The following is a 17,347-nucleotide window of genomic DNA, read 5'->3' as shown; positions in this document are numbered from 1 at the left end:
CATTCTTCATGAAATCAGTCCCAGAATTGAGCAAGGGCCTTTTCAACCTGCCAGAAAAGCCAAACCCTCCTGACTGAAACTATTACTCAACTTTATATCTGGGGATATTCAAAAGTTAAGTGTTAAAAGAACAGTCTGGAGTTGGCTCGACCTGTGAATCCACTAATGAGCTGAGAAGCCAGTGTATCAGAGGGAGTCTTGTCTTGCTGCTCCTGAGGTCATGCCTGCAGCGGCAGCCAGAAGTGTGTGTTCAGTCTCCATGCTTAGGACTACCAACACCATCATCTTTTTAATGTTATAAACACCTCTCCTTGAATAACATTCAATAAAAATGAAGACTTGTGGAAGAGTAAAGGAATGTGCACCCCTGCATCATTACCACAGATCTACAGTTACACATAAAAAACTCCACTTAATTGCAGATTATTTCTGAAGTCCTATAATTTCCTCTTTTCAGTTAACTATATAGCCTTGCTGAGAACATATCTTTGGGAGTAACTACAGTGCTTTTCAAAAGCTTGGAAACTATTCTTAATTACCATACAGCCCATTTTGCTGAGGTGATTTAAGAATCAGAGTTCCTCCTTACAGTGAAAGGGTGAGATATATGACACATCTGTGCATTTCATCTTGGCTGAATGGTTTTCATCCAAAGTCAGAATTGCTCCATTATGCTCTTTCTCATAAGGTCACCAAAGCAGTTCCACTCCTGGAGAACTACTTTCTCCTTATCAGATGACTGTTAACAAATTTGATGTGTCTGACAAACAACTGACTCCTGTGTGGCTGGAGAGAGAGAGAGCCCAAGAACTTTAGATTGCATTTTGTTCAGTGTTAAGTCTTTGGGGCAGTATTTCTTATGTGCTAACATTTTTAACTTGAAGATTACAGCCTGAGGTACTATTCACTACAGCTTAACAACAGCTTACGTTATGAAGGTTATATTTATGCAACAGCTTCCACCTGAAATTTTATTCATGCTACAACTTGTATTTGAAAGTTTATGAGCAGTTTGTACAAATAATAAACACACAGATTATGACACAGGAGAAACTTCAGCTGCTACAGAAACATGGTTACCACAGAGAATGGAACACAGCAGGTTTTTGAGCCCTGGAGGCAACAACGCTGTGTCACTGATGTATATTGGACTTTGACTAAAAAATTATTTTTTTTTTTAGAAACATTCAACATACAAGTGTTTCATATACATTAGCAACATCCTTGAAAAGTAATGCAGGACTACTAAAAACCACTGTTAGCCAAGGCTTGAATTTCATACCTCATTTTGAAGGAAATCAACACTCATGCCACATTGAGTCAAAAGGACCAGTTCTGCATTCTGAGCCACCAATGGCTCTTTTTCTAGGGAAAGTTTCTGGTATGTAAACAAATACTTGTGACTCTATGACCAAATCTATAATCAAACTACTTCATTTGAAAAATCTGACAGGATTAGGGTGTCCAGCTGCAAACCCTGATCAAAGATGGCTTTGTTGAGGGCCTTATCTCAAGAAATTTTCATTCTCTACCTATCTTTCCAACAGAAACTCCCAATGAGACCTCGAACATGTCATTGGCTTTACTTTCCTGCTTGTAAAGTGCCAAAGTATTTCCAGAAATATTGTGAGGATAATGGCTATGAAAGAAGGATTTTAAAACCACAACCTGTTCTACAAAATATTTCAAATTAGTGAATTTTTAGTTAACTTTTAGTTCAATATCTGTGACTACATTTTTCATTTTTACTAAAATTTTAATTTCAATTCCTTTTTTCTTTTACTTCTAAACATTTCTCAGTTTAAAAAAATAACTTTCAAAATGTTTACTTCTTAAAGAATTTAACTTTTTTTTTCTTTTTCATGAAGGAAACACTTGAAAATTCTCAGAATTGCCAAAAATTCAGTCTTCATTAAAATAGAAATATCAGCGGAAATATCGGATTAACTGAGTTCACTGGCATATACAGTGAGATAAGATACTAAAGTAGTGAGTGTTAAAAGCAAAGTGATGAAAAACAATACCTCACATTTCATAGAACAGCAGTAACAGGATGCAACTGGGGGCAGCTTGCAATTTAAAAATAATTACTAAGGTTGCATTTGTTGATGCAACACCTAATGGAAATTGGCTAATTCAAAACTGGACACAGAAAATTGTAAAAAAAAATTGTATGCTTAAAGGCCTATAAATCTGTTCCATTACTTTGCCAGAAACAATCAATCTACATTTGTTTCAGACTTATTTTCTTAAGAAGCTAAAGGTCTTAAGGCTAATTTTTCCCACTGTGAGCAATCTGACAGAAACTTTGCTATCAGACGTATTACTAAAACCCACTACACTATAACGTAACTAATCCTTTTTTGCTCTTCTTGTTATTTCTTCCAAAGAAATACATGACATTAACTTTTTAAAAAAAAAAAAAACAACTTTGAATAACAGCACATACAGTATAATTAACAAAAAGGCTTATTTGTATTTATGTAGAAACTAAGTAGGATCCTATTAACATGAACTGCTTATATTAAGAGCTTATTTTTATTTCTTATCCTTTATTTGACATTTTCCCCTCAGGTGAACAACTTCTCCATCTTATTCTGACATCCCTTTTCATATAAGTATCCGATGAGGAAACCTGTCAAATGTTCTTAGAAAATTCAGACACATTACATTTATTGCACCCTAGTTGCCTTCCAGCAGAATACTTACAAAAATACTAAGCACGTCACAGCTTCCTCTATGCTTTTCATCATGTCTTGTTTTAAGTACTGCTGGTCTTTAAATGCGTATTGTTCTTCAGTAATGTAGAATAACTTACATGGAAATCAGCTACCATAAAACATTCACACTTACTAGAATGAATTATTTTCACTGATAAATGCATGCAAGGCTTTGCTTTTGGAACAACTAGACACTCAATTCTGTAACGCCAAGTGATAAAGAATTTGAACCCCAAGATAAATAATTCTGGTTATATGGAAGCTTAAAGATCTTTTATTTCATGGCACTAATTACATAAGAATTCCTCTCTGTAAGCTACCCAAGGAAGTTAAGACACGGCTGTCAACACAAAGGGAAGTGCAAGCACGGTCTAGTGACTATGTCATGACACATTAGACTATCAACAGCCTCTCAAGAGTTTAGCAGCATGAAGTGCTCATTACTAAGATAGGAGTTCTTCACAATAATATAGTGAATGGTCTTCTTGCTTTATTGGGCAGCATTTTTCCTTAACACATAAACACTGAACCAATGGCTGGCAGATTTTTTAAAGAGTTTTCTGAATGAAACTTAAAACATGCTCTGACACTTGATGGTTGTCCAGACTCAAAAAGTTACAAGGGAATTTTAAAACATTCCAAATAACAGACATAGCTAAGTTTTCCTTAATCCATTTTGAAGACATCCAAATTATTTGTTAATTATTCTTTAGTTGCTATTGTGCAATGTTACTGTATACTTAGCTGTAATCACTACAAATTAACCTGAAAGCATGCTGTATTTTGCTGCTGGATGAAACGCTTCGAATTTGGTCTGTCTTATAGCTAATAAAACACTTAACAATCCTTCAAAATCAAATAATCTGGAGAAAAACAAACCCTGTGAATTCTATGATACATGTTCTCCTATCTATTTCACATACTGCACATAAACTATTCAGAAACATATTTACCTCAGTATATTCGCAGTAGCCTTCCTTTCTTGTGGTAGAAGGTCGGGGTCTCTTAAAACTTCTTCCAGCAGATTTAACACATTCATTTTCAGCTCATTATTTAGCTCAAAATCCTGCAAAGGAAAACAAATTTACTTCCTTTTGTTTTAACAATACTGATCAAACAATTGAAAAGATACAGTTTTTTGAGTTTTGTCTATTCCTTTTCTCATGCTATCTGGTAAGAAAATATTTAATGAAACTTGGAAAACTGTAGCAGTGAGCAGGCTATGTGTGTGGTAACCCGAAAGGCTACAATTTATCTAATTTTCTGACCCTTACTTTGTGGAACTGGGCAAATCACTTAACCTTTTTGCTCTGAATTTAGGAAAACATCTCACCAGTATCCACAACGTGTCTTATCCTCTATTGTACTGTGATGACTATAAAAGTGGAAAAACAGAAAAGCAGAGACAACTGCCTAGCAAGGGTGGACACTGTTTTTTTCCACTATTTTACTGAGATTTCTTATTTACCTACTACCCCCTCTGCTATTTCTTCTTCCATAATCCTCTTTTTGGAAAGGTCTGCTTTTTATTTGATGTAGTGGAGTATTCAACCTATATAAGCATGATAAATCACGCCAGTGTTCTCTGGTACCGCACTTAAGAGTTCTGGCATTTTAGTTATTTCTAAGGCTGACTAATACCTTACACAGGACCACCACTCTAAAACAGAAACAGACAACAATTTATGTTGATAACTGCTATTGGATAAAATCAAATAATAGAACAATGTACAAATTTTAAGGTAGGAACTTAGAGTTAAATCTTGGAGTAGACTCCATGAAGACTTGGATTTAGCTCAAAGCTAGTATTTGGATAAGAAAACTAAACACCAAGTCTTTGCTAATCCAGTGCATCTGTAGGTTCTCCTTGACAACCCACAGTTACTTGCAAGTAAGACCATGTTTGTGGCAAGCCCCTGCTTGTTTCCATGGGAACAGAAGCAGAGCCAGCAATAAAGTTACCAAAACTGGGGAATATTTGGCACCTCTGTCCAAGGGCTGTATATTTTGTTTTCCCAAAGAACCAGCTACCTCCCCTTATGTTGCAATAGGCTCCTAAATTGGCAGGATTTCTGGAGCTCTGTCCCTCTCCCTGGAAGGGAAACAGTCAAATGCTTCTAGGGAGAATCACGTCTGGTAGACACACATCCTCACACCATCCGTCTCACTTGAGTGGATGCACCATAGTGCACCCGAAGTCACACAGGAAGGTGATGCTTAGTTTGGAAAAGCGCTGAAATACACTAGGAGGATGTATGTTCATTAAAGAAGGTGGTGCCCCAATCACTCTCACATGGCTTTTTGAGAAAGCTTAGTGTTCAAATTGTCAGCATGAGGTGAGGGATTAGGCTGCCTTCTTGCCCACAAATGCCCTGCTGCTCTTCCTCAGTAAAGACCTGGGCATTCCTCCTCTTAAAAGTATCCTGTTTTGAGTCTTCAAAAGTCTCCTCACTTTTACAAGAGCTAATTGAAACCAGCTAGTATTTGTGTATTAGTCCTTTGTGATGTTTGTTCATATCGGAAGATTTTAGAGAACAGCAAGGCAAGCAAAATCAGGCTTTGGACAGGATATCAGACACACCCAAACAAGCAAAAATAGTTCTAGATACTGCACTGCGTTTGTTTTATAAAGTTATTTTCTATACCTATTGTCCAAAATGCCTGTTTGAGGAACCATTTTAACCTGTTTGCCAAGGAAGACAGAGTTTATTTATTTATCTATTTAGGATATAGAAATGGGACTAATTAGTGAAAGTATAAGGAATGTAACTGAACTATAGGAGAGTATTGTTTGCTCCAGTGACTTTTAATAGAAAACCATTTGGAATATAAAACTATCAAAATTCAGCTAAAGGAGAAACCTTGAAGAAGACTGCATAGGCTTAAGCAACCGTTTTAATTAATATTGGTATTGTCTTTTCAATAGCTTAATGGTTATAAAAGAAGATGGGTAGTATCCAAGTTATCCAAGAACTGACAAATCTAACATGCGTATTTAACATGTTGGATAGAATTCTCAGAATTGGGTAGAATTCTTAGAATTGGATAGAATAAAAACATTATCAGGATTTTACCTCCAAGTATGTTTTTCAAAGCACAGTCCGTTGGTTATTTTCATTATATGATATTTTTTTCTCAAAAGGTTTGCTTTCTTGTAACTAGAACAAAAGTTTGTATTTTTAAAAGTTATTGCATGTGTCAATCAGGATGGGAAAGCCTCACCTATGAACATAAGACTCAGTAAAAAAAAAAAGGCATGTTTTTTCATGTTTACAGGCTAATTCTCATACATAATGAAATTAATATAATGTATGTTAACAACAAAACATGTTTGTTAACTATCTCCACAAAATAAGATTCCTGAAACTGATGGAAAAAACAGTATTGTTTGCAAACTATGAGACACTTAGTTGCTAGGGTTAGGGCTAGCTTTCACTTCAGCTAGGCTGGCTTTGGAAGAAACTTCACAGTGTAAAAACCCACCCCTCTAACTTCAGAAAAACTAGAAAAAAAGACCCCTGATCAACTTAGCCAGCCCAAACTCTACCGTGGATAGTACAGACTGATAAGAGATTATACACAGGGATTCACTGGTTTGTGTGGCTCTCTCAGTCCCATCTATGGGTTACACTTCCACACCAGCCTGACTGCAATTAGAAGATGCCACATCATAGCACAACCTTCCCATAGGACAGAGTAGGGTCTATATTGATGCAGTTTCTGCAGCTGTTGTCTTACTGCCCCAAATTTGTGGTTGTTTTTTGTCTGCTTGGTGGCATTCTTTTTAAAACAATGTGCAAGTTGCTTCTCATAATGTAAGGAGAAAACACAATGAAAAAAGGTGGAATTCAAAAGACAAGTGGGGAGCTAATCTATTTTACAGCTGAAGTTAGGGATATACAGGTTCCCAAGATGCTAACATGATGAGCAATGTCTAAAAAAATCTATGGAAATCAATTTCACGTTATTTAAATCTTTGTAGAAAGTTTAACCTCAGAATTACAAAACCATACCAAAATACTTAGCTATCAATATCAAAAAAGCCAAACACTTTATAGATAAATATCTGTTATATTTGTACAGACAGATAACTATCAGAAAACTAACAGATAACTATCTGTTATATCTGTACATTATAGCTACCTCTATTAGGGACATTGTTTTTGAATGTATACTTACTTATTATGTAAATATGTCTATTTATACTATTAGTACATATAGACCGAAATATAGATACCAATAGGTGTAGATATACTGTATATGTGTATGTCATATATCTATATATAATTTTAGATTACTCGTGACATTTTTCATCTGTTGTTATCACCTGTTAACACATTTCCCTAATTCTTCAGCACTTCTGATCTGAAAGTCTCCCATCTTGCAAACAGCAACAGAACACTGCCACCATCCCCCAGCACAAGGCAGACTGCAGCACCCAGCAGGCCTGGCAGAAGCAAACAGGCTCCCAACTTTTTGCTGAGTAGAAGTGAAGGCTGAGTAAAGCTGCTATACTCACAATTAAATGGCTGCATGTGTCAGAATTTGGACTATCCCAACATTCAAGGAAAATTTTCACTGAAATTTACATATCACAGAAAGAATACAGTCAGTGAGACACGAAGTTCTAAATTTTCCAACATGCATTTTTTGATTTGACAGTGACTTAATCCTTCATGAAAGGGTACATACCTCTAATATATTTTAGAGTCCATATTAACCTAAAGATTTATGGGTTTTATTTAGATTTCTATTTGGCTCAAGCTGAAAAATTAATTAAATTTTTGATGCAAAAATTCAAGTTCTATTTGTAAGTCCATTATTGTCAGTAATGAGAAAAGGTATTTATTTAATATATACAGTACAAAATCACTTATGAAATGTGCAAATATAGAAAAAATGACAGCAGATTAGTTAAGCGAGAGTGCTGCCCTGGAGTCACCTAGAATAAGAATATGATGTATGAAGTTCTTCAATGATCAAAAGCATTGCACACAAGGTTCAGCACCATTTATCAAAGTTTCCAGCAGTAGAGCAGTGTGGCAACAGGGGGAAATGTATTAGTTTTGCTGACACCCACGGGCATTATGAAAGCAAAAGCCTCCTGTCCTGGTTTGGTTAGGACAGATGATTTTCTTCATAGTAGCTGGTATAATGTTATCTTCGGGATTTTTGATGAAAGCGGTGCTGATAACACACCCATGTTTTAATTGTTGCAGAGCAGTGCTTACACTCAGCCAAGAACTTTCCATCTCCTCACATTGTCCTGCCAGCGAGGAGGCTGGGGGTGCAGCAGGAGCTGGGAGGGGACAGAAGCAGAACAGCTGACCCAACTGGCCAAAGGGATGTCCCATACCATGTGGAGTCATGCTCAGCAATAAATTGTCAGGGAGTTGTTCAGGGAGCAGTTGTTGCTTGGGGACTGGCTGGGCACTGGTCTGCAGGGGGTGAGCAACTGTCTTTACCTCAACCTGTGAGTATTTTGACTTTTGCCCTTCCGATTCTCTTCCCTCATCGAGGCAGAGGGGCGGAGGGCGTGGGCGAGCAGCTGTGCTGCTTACCTGCTTAGTGGGGTTAAAACACAACACCTCCTTTATAGCTACAGAGCACCGAAGTCAGTAAGATTACATTTCCAGCAGATTCACAGCCAGCCTGTTGATGGGCACCATCCACTCGACTGGACAGTACTGTTCTCTTTAGAAAGTGCTTGCACATTCTCTTGCCAGGAGGAGCTCGAAAAGCTGTTCTGCAGTATGAGCAGTGTTTCAGAAGCAACCTATCCAGCTGAGTCAAAAATTAAAAAAAAAGAAGTGATGATGGATTTGGAATCACTGCACAACAAGACAGATTTCAACGATGGCAGCAGAAAGCGAGAAAAACAGGACTTAGCTGAGCCAACGAGGTTCAACAACAAATTTACTGTAGATTTACTACAGGTGATTATACAGAGAATGTAATTTTCAAGTTTCATCATGGGTTCAGTGAAACCCCAAAACTTTTTCTGCTCCTCTTTCTTTAAATTTTCCTCAGTGAGAGGAAACATTCTTCATTTAAACAATGTGAGGAAACATTGAATAACCCCAGGCAAACAAAAGGGAGCTAAAACCTGAAAACATAATTTATTTGGAAAATATTTTGAGTATTTCAGTGATAAGGACTACAAAGGACACAGGGAGGGAGGGAAGGAAGGAGCAGGAAAGGGGAGGGGACAGAACTATGTATGGAGGCATCATGAAGAAAGTCTAAAGGGAATCATTTCACAGAATAGTATTATCCAACTGCAGTGTAACTCTACATCCTACCCATAAAAATAACCTAAGTTCAGCTTGCAAAATAGAACCAAGACTTCAACTTCTTGGGCATCTGCTTACAAGGCATTAAAAAAAAAAAAAAAAAAAAAAAAAAGGCAGATTGGCTTCAGAAGCCTGTGATTGCCATGTGAAGAGGAGGAGGAGGAGTACAAGTTGTCAGGATAAATGTAATGCTACGCCCTCATGACAGTCTTTGCTGAATACATTTGGACTAATTTTATTAGTTTCTCACTACTTTTTTATTCTGATTTTCTGTTACATAACATTACGCTCTGAGGAGATGCATGAGAAGTTCTCCCAGGAGATCTGCAGGTACACCTGGCTCACCGGGACGTGCCACCTGCCCGAGCATCACACTCAAAGTGTACAGGGCTCTGTGATAATCAGAGACGGACAGAAAGCTCTAATCCGCTCACCAAGAGTGCCTCCCAAGCTGGAAGCCTTTTTACAAGCAGGGAAGAAAAAAAACCTGACTGCTTTCCAATTCAGATTTCCAACATTGGCACATACAACCCATGGTGTTTCCACAGACTCTCCCAGACGTAGTTGATATTCACACTACAAGCAAGAAAATCAATGCACTGAAATCTTTTCCCTGCCACTTCTCTTCATCTTGTGAATAGCTATGTAGTGAGGATCTTTCAGTCCATAAATGACAAACAAGAGAAACTGAGGAGAGATGTGTTTGAAGGAAATGTGGGAAGCAGAAAAGACAAACATGTAGAAAGAAAAGAAGTGGTCACATTTCTAAAATGCAAGGTGCAAGGTGCAATTAACCAGAGAGGTATCAAATAAGAAGAAATGTCAGTGAGGACAGGAATTATATATTATAGTGAGACTATGGCATAATGGCTGTACAATGGGAAAGTGTTGAGAGGCATCTGGAAGAGAAAAAGCTCCAGTGGAGAGGAAGGAAGAATTAATTACTGAAGGGAGAAGTAAAACATAATGAAGGATTAAAAATACCAGATGTGAAAGAGAGGGGAAACTACATGTACAGCTGAAGTCAAGTTTTGGATGCCTCTAAGAGTACTCATACAATGTGGAGGTACTGTGTGCAGACTCATTGTCCTTTGCCCCCATTTCCAGCAGCAAGCTGAAAATAGCAGATGGGCACAGACACTGAGAAAGACCAGCACTGCTGCTGGCTATAACTGATTACCTTAAAGTGACGGGCTAATGATAAAACCCTGCTGGGAGCCCAGCACTGGAGATGACCAGGGGGGAGAGATCTACTGAAAGACTGTTTACAATGAAATTGGTATATTTTTAAATAGATGGATTTTGCCTTACGATTTTAATATATCTGCTCTTATGCCAAAGTGTAAACAGATCATCATTTCAATGACATCAGTGGAATAACTCTTAATCTTCTATACAGAAGATCACATTCTATCACAGTTTACTGGAATTACTCCAGTGATGCAGTCCTCTACAACAGTATTTCATTTTCCAGCATAAAAGCACAAATACTACATACCGTCGTGCTACAGGAGATTTTCATATCTTCACTTCCAACAAAACATTTACACATTAGGAAAATAAAAAGATAAAAGATATTAAAATTGGCTGTCAAGGAAAATTCATCCCTGAACTACTCCTAGTTTATTTCAGAAAGCAATCAAAGGACAGCACCTTTGTCTTCCAGTTAGTTTCAAGTGCAAACAACCATCATTTGGGGAAGAGTGCCAGTCCTGATTCCATGGTATCAGTGTTAGCCTGTCACTCCAGACTGAACACAATTAGTACCAAAGTACAAGCTATGTTAATAGCTAAACTGAGTAATTCTCAGTGCATACAATAAAAACCTTTCATTATCCAAGCACTGTGTAACTTGGTAGTATGAAGAAACCTTGCAAGAATAATCTAGCTACTAGGTATTGTCTGATTAAAGTGTTCAGGACTGACAGGAAATGTGACATCTCTGCCTCTAAGTTCTCGGACTTAGTACATGTAAGAGCTTTGCAGGAAGACCTCAGTGAGGAAGGATCTGTCAGGCTCCAGCACAAGCACGGGCAGTGTACCTCTAATTAGTTTGACTGACTGCAAGCCTGGCTACCGTTCTGAGGGTAACTTATACTCCCTAAAGGGTCATGGAATATCAAACCCTTATGCTTCTGCTACATTTGGACAGACCACAGCAACAATTAAGTACATTACTACTGAATATGCACGTATATTCTGCACATGGAGTAAGCTGATGCAAACTTTATTTCTTTACTGAGTGACCAACAGTAAATTAGAAGGTTCACTTACGGTTCCCTTGCTCTACCTCACCCTGTGGCAACTCTTTGTTTCTTCAATCCACAATCTGTATTTTTACATCTTTATTTCAGAAAGAATCTCAGAAATTGCTGTATAAAAACAGAGGCCTCAGGCCCTAGGGGTTTGTTTGATATGTAACTAGAATACAGAATATCGTACAGAAAGCATGGTGTAAGTGTGATTTGTTCACATTTCTACAGTAAGCTCACTATAGCTTTGCCAGGCATCATACTCATTATTTTATGCATTTAAACACAAGCCAAGTGGGGTTCATATGAATGAATTTTCATGTTATTTTTTGGTTCCAATATACAAAAGGGCATTGGCCAAATCACATGCAAAGTTATACTAAAACCATCGGTGCCTAACTAGAATCATCTTTCTTGGACAATTTTCTGTACACAGACACCTTCCTTCCATCATCCCCAAGCAATATCAGCAACTATATTTGCAAAACCTTCTTTTGAAAACACTTAATAGCTTAGTCTGCGTGAACAAGAAAATTGCAGAAGGTTATTTCACAGTTGGAGCAAGACAGGAGTCAGGCATCAAAATCATGACCTATACTCTCAAAACTCAAGTCTTGGTCCGGTCCCCAGATCTTGTGGTAACTTCATAACTCAGTGACACCATCTGGCAGCCATATAGCTTGTAAGAGAGTTAAGATTTTCCAATTCATTCCAGCTTAGATCTTCAAAGAGGCCAATGAGAACAAGCACCCAACTGTCATTCAAAACTGGGAAGCACGGAGAAGCCAGCCTCCCTTTCCTCATCAGCAGATGCGAAATCTTTCTCTTTGGACAAGCTCCATTTCAATCTGCTTGTCACAGAGCAGAAACACTTCATTTTGTATCTTCAAGTGTTTAGATAAAGGACAAGAAAGTATTGTTAAGGAAAACAAGGCTGCAAGACCTCACTAGGATAATGAAAATCATACAAGGAATTTCTCTTCTTTTTCCCTTCCTATTTTTCCATCTCTGACAGGAGTTAGTGGGAGTTTTATCCTCACAAGCCCTTTCCATTCTCATCAAAGCTGTCTTCAGAATGACTGTCTGCCTCAGCATTTGTGTTTTCATTGTTTACAACAGGAGAATCCTACACTGTTCCTCTCAATTACATTTTAAAAACAAAATGCAAACATGAACATTCTGCTGTTATTTTGGGCAAAAAGAAAGCTTTGTTGGCCTGTAGGTGTTTGAATTAAAAAGAGAAGAACAGGGAAAAAGGGGAGGTGATGAGAATGAAAAGAACAAAATGTAAATAAAAAATCTAGAAAACCTAAATAATCCATCATTCATACACATAATAAAAAGAAAAATAGCAATATGGGTTTGATTCCTCTTGCTCAGTGTGGTAAAAACAAAAAGTATGTGTCACATTACGCGAGAATGTTTTTTCCAAATTTTTATCTGTGCCTTGGGAGCTCCTGGACACATTAATTAGTTCCTTCTGCCCTTCTGAAAGGGCTGCAAAATTGGCATCACTATATATTTACTCAGATTTTAAGTGAGGCACTTACAGTGAATGACCCAGGTTTTTAAAATAATGAATCCTTTTTCTAAACATTATTTAGTATGATTTCAGGATAACACAACCGCTTTATGAAAGTGTATCCTCTCTAAATAAGCTGAATTGTTAATATTAATGATTTTGTTTTCTGCCCACAGACAAGTTTTCATATTAAACACTGTCCATGCTCAGATAAATTTTTAAAAACACATGCTTAAAAAAAAAAATCAACATAAATTATCCATAACTGTGGTTTTGACACAGCTGCAAGATACTGTAGAAAGCTAATTCATTCTATAGCCCAGCAAATGAAACGTTTCCAAGGCCCAGCCGAGGATAGAGGAAAGTGAGGGAACACAGAGCTTTGAACCATTTGTTTGAACAGTATCTCTGTCCCTTGGTTCATGCACTAACCCTGACCTATGTTATTATATGCTAGAGAGTAGCACACTGCAGTAAGCCAAAGGGATCCAGAGGGAGGGATGGAGGGTAGGGAATGAGTAAGTGGGATGATATATGTAAGCACACTTTGGACAGACGGTTGTACATTATTATCTTTACATTCTACACATTTCTGAACACAGGTTGTATACTCTTATGGGACTGTACAGCATCTTATGTGCACATTGCACTGAAACACAATCAATCAGTACAATAATTTAGGCAGGCAAATAACTTGCAAATAAATTACTGTTATCGGTGGACCAGAGAGCACCAGAACTGAGATACTGTTATGCTGCACAGCTAGTCACATGCTGCAACAATAAACATGTCTGCAGCAGCATCTAGCACCTTAAAAAGAAAACTAAACAAACCCCCACAGTTTACCCATCTAATGTTTTTCCATCTTTTTATCAAACTAATGAGGAAATGGCACTTTGGCAGAGAAAGTCTGGCAAAGTAGATCATCTTTTCCAGCAGCACAGACTAGCAATGATGACAAGGATCTAGGCACATCACAGGGAGAAGTCTATAGGGAAGTAGGAGAAACTTCTCCTCCAGAGGACAGAAATTGTATATTTGATGTTTGCAACAAGAGCAAGTTCAAAGCCAAGTAGAAAGAAAATGGTATCAGCAAAACATACTGAATTACAGTTTTACCTTTGAGAATATCAACTTCTTTTGCCAACTTCTTATTCTTTTAAGACAATAAAACCTGCCCTTGGTTGCTGATGAAGGTGAAGGATGTCTTAAATGCACAGAGTGGTCAGAGAATGATGCAAATACCTTAAAATGTAATAACATTTTTGGATGATCTGTTGATCCCATAGAATTTTAGTGCTGACATTGTCTCGTTATTTTGGAAATCTAATAAGCATTTCTTCAGCACATACTAGCAGCTAAGAGTCCTCTGGCTTGCAGTTTGTGTTGTTATTGTAGAAAGAGGCTCTGAGCTACTGCTCTCCCAGGACTACACATCTTTACAGCCAACATTTCATACTATTTGTCCAGAAAGTAATTCTTCACTTGTCTTCCTTAAAGCCGTCCTGACCCTGTATTTTTGTGGCAGAAACTAGTCAGTCATTTCTGTTTTCTTTAGGTCTTGTGTTCTTCATCTGCCCCTATTCTCTCAAGTAAACAACAAAAAGAGGTGATTACATGCTCCTTTGCTGTAGCATTCATTACTTTATATGCAAAAGCCCCTACATTTTAAAATATTTGCTCTATTGTAATATTGGATTAAGAGAGCTAAGAAATTAATATCTGCCAGCTTTGCCATGGAAAAAATTAAAAGACAGTGAGTGACTGCAGAGTCCAAACAGTAGCTTCCACTTTGAAAATGCAGTGTTGAACTTTTACCCATTACCATAGTTCTCTTAACAGTAGTTTTCAAAGAATACTAATTGTGTAACATTCTGTAAAACGTGCAAAAGTACTCTGCCTGATTGCCAGGATTTTTCAAATGATGGAGAGAGGCTTGAGGATTGGCAACTACATCAGCCAGTTCCCTCAGGACCCTGGGATGCATGGCATCGGGCCCCATAGACTTGAACTTCTTCATCTTCATCAGGTGCTCACGAACCTGCTCTTCACTTACAGTGGGAGGGACTTTGCTCCCCCAGCCCCTGCCTAGAGGTTCAGGGAAACGAGAGCTGTGGGATGCCTGACTGACAGTGAAGACTGAGGCAAAGAACTTCGTGAGTGCCTCAGTCTTTGCCGTGTCTGTCATTACCAGTTCTCCCTTCTCCTTTATCAGACAGGGAACAATCTACTTGGCCTTTCTTTTCTGGCCAATGTACCTTCATAATCCCTTGTTACTTTTTGCTTCCCTTGCCAAGCTCAGTTCCATCTGTGCCTTGGCTTTCCTGATCCCATTCCTACACTTCTGAATGGCATCCTCATACTCTTCCCAGATCACATGCCCTTGCGTCCACTGCCTGTGCATTTCCTTTTTAAACTTCAGTTTAACTTGCTGTTGACAGTTACTTAATGTAGACAAAAATTTGATGACAACCATCATTTTCACAGGCACATTAATTAACCATCATTTAATTAGCATGGAGGGTCAGCTCAACTCATAGAACTAAATATTATTTATTGTGGCAGGGACACAATGAGGATGTACAGTACACTACTGTAACACAGAGCAGGAGTAATAGACTTCTGTCATTCCCACTACAGCTCAAGATTTTGCCACGAAGTGATTTTCATTTAACAGGTAACCAAACAGATTTTGGTACATAAACATTATTTCCAATAACTCAAAATGTTTACTCACTTCATGATACCAGGAGAGGTTTTATCAACCTCTTCTTTGCTGTTCAGATTCTCTAACACAGTTATCTCACTTAGGCATTTCCTACTGTCTTCATCCTCTATTGAACTTAACCTCTACGAAAATTACATGGAAAAAAGGGAATTGAGTTTGACATAAGGCAGTGTTGCAGTCATCTGTGCAATAGACCTTGTTTTGATCAATGTTCTTGATTGCTAACATGGAGCGATAAAGCAGTCCACAACTGCCACAATGTACCACCTATCCAAGGCTTGCAAATTTTCCCTGTACTTCCATAATGTTCTCTCAGTATCTTCCTCTTTCTTTCTTTCTGTCCCTTCTTCTGTCCTTCCCTCCTGGTAGTCTTCTACATGCATGCCAAAATCTTTCAACATTTGCCTCACCTAGCAGGTGAGGTGTATATTGCTATATACAAAATTCTACTAGCTACTCAATTTTATGAGCGTGTATAAGATTCACAGCTGATTCACTGTGTATAAGGGACTGTAGAGGGACCACCACGAAGGACGGGTGCATCTTTCTGGATATGCCTCAGAACAAACATATAAATATCTGCACACAAGCACAAGCATTTTGACACATTCAATCAAGGTAGCTCAAGTGAACAGACTCACAATATTTTGTAGAGAGAATCAAAACACATAATTCCTTGAGTGGACTGAGGTCAGCTCGTATCTTTCCACAAACGTATTACAAATGGAGAGGATGAGTGAGAATACCTGAGAGTGCTTGGAGACCCAGTGACGCAAGACATTCAGGACACGATTCGTGGCTGCTCTGCGTATTATGAACTCTTTGTCACACATGCGTTCAGAATTGTTAAATCCTACGAGGCAAAAACACACACAAGAATTAAAGTGAACAGAGGTACCAAACCAGGTTCTTCAAATACCTTATCAATATCTTTGGTAAAACGAAGGCTCACAGAGCATTTATGAGTAATAAAAGGAAAGAAGCTTTTTTTTTAATACGATCATTTAGACCACTGAAATTCTGCAAAATCAGTAAAATACAGCGTTGCTCTTCACAGCTAATAGAGACAGTGACTTGGATCACTATTCATTTTTAGAAAAATGAAGAATAATTGCTTGCATCATTAGACAGATCTCCATTCGCTATGAAAGAAAGTAACAATAAAAAACATGTCCAGACAAAAAATGTACAGGGCCTGTAATCAAGCAGAGTACAGAAGGAAAGTGAGTATGATTTAAAGAGGGAAAGCGGTAAAATTTAGAAGTGATTAAGAAACAGAGGAGGACAGTAATTTAAATATGGAGGAGAAGAAGGTCAACACGAGAAATGTTCCTTCATAAAAGCAGCATTGTACAGGTTCTACTGTCAACAGAGCATGTTCAAATAAGCGGTTTATTTTTTTACCACTGGAGTGACAAGAAAGTGGGAAGGTATACAGAAAACACATTCACTGACTGAGCTGCTTGAAAGCAAAGATTTGTCAACTGCAGCATTTCACCACACATTTTGTAATGATAACTTTTGGGTTTAGTCAGCAATATTTACTTATCAATAAATGTTTTTAAAAACAAGAAAGTTTCCTATTACATTCATAGCACTGTTACTTTCTTTTCTAGTTCTGCCATAGCTCTGTGAGAAATAAATCTGTATACTAATAATGATTACATTGAATACTGTATTTTTTTCAAAAAAAAGGTAACTCTGAAAATACACTTGAGAAGTTTATGTTTTCTATGTTTTTGTTAGATTTGATCTCATGCTATGTGGCTTTCCGTTTCACTGTAGAGTCCAGGGAACTACTGGAAACACCCTTCTGTGTGACCAGCACTTTG

General features: G+C 37.8%; 1 protein-coding gene across 2 annotated transcripts in view; it reads right to left on the bottom strand.

Moving 5' to 3' along the window:
* Positions 1–17,347, bottom strand: part of RASGRF2 (Ras protein specific guanine nucleotide releasing factor 2) — a 157,923-nt gene that overhangs the window by 18,561 nt on the left and 122,015 nt on the right. For both annotated transcript variants that reach the window (XM_035567542.2, XM_050716437.1), the window contains exons 18-19: positions 16,262–16,368; positions 3,674–3,786 (exon numbers count right to left, since the gene is read on the bottom strand). In XM_035567542.2, coding sequence (XP_035423435.1) covers positions 3,674–3,786; positions 16,262–16,368 — 220 coding nt within the window. The remainder of the gene's footprint in view (positions 1–3,673; positions 3,787–16,261; positions 16,369–17,347) is intronic.

Source organism: Cygnus atratus, chromosome Z, assembly GCF_013377495.2.
Source record: "Cygnus atratus isolate AKBS03 ecotype Queensland, Australia chromosome Z, CAtr_DNAZoo_HiC_assembly, whole genome shotgun sequence".
In the NCBI taxonomy this organism is placed as follows: Eukaryota; Metazoa; Chordata; class Aves; order Anseriformes; family Anatidae; genus Cygnus; species Cygnus atratus.
This window is presented reverse-complemented; position numbering and strand designations above follow the sequence as displayed.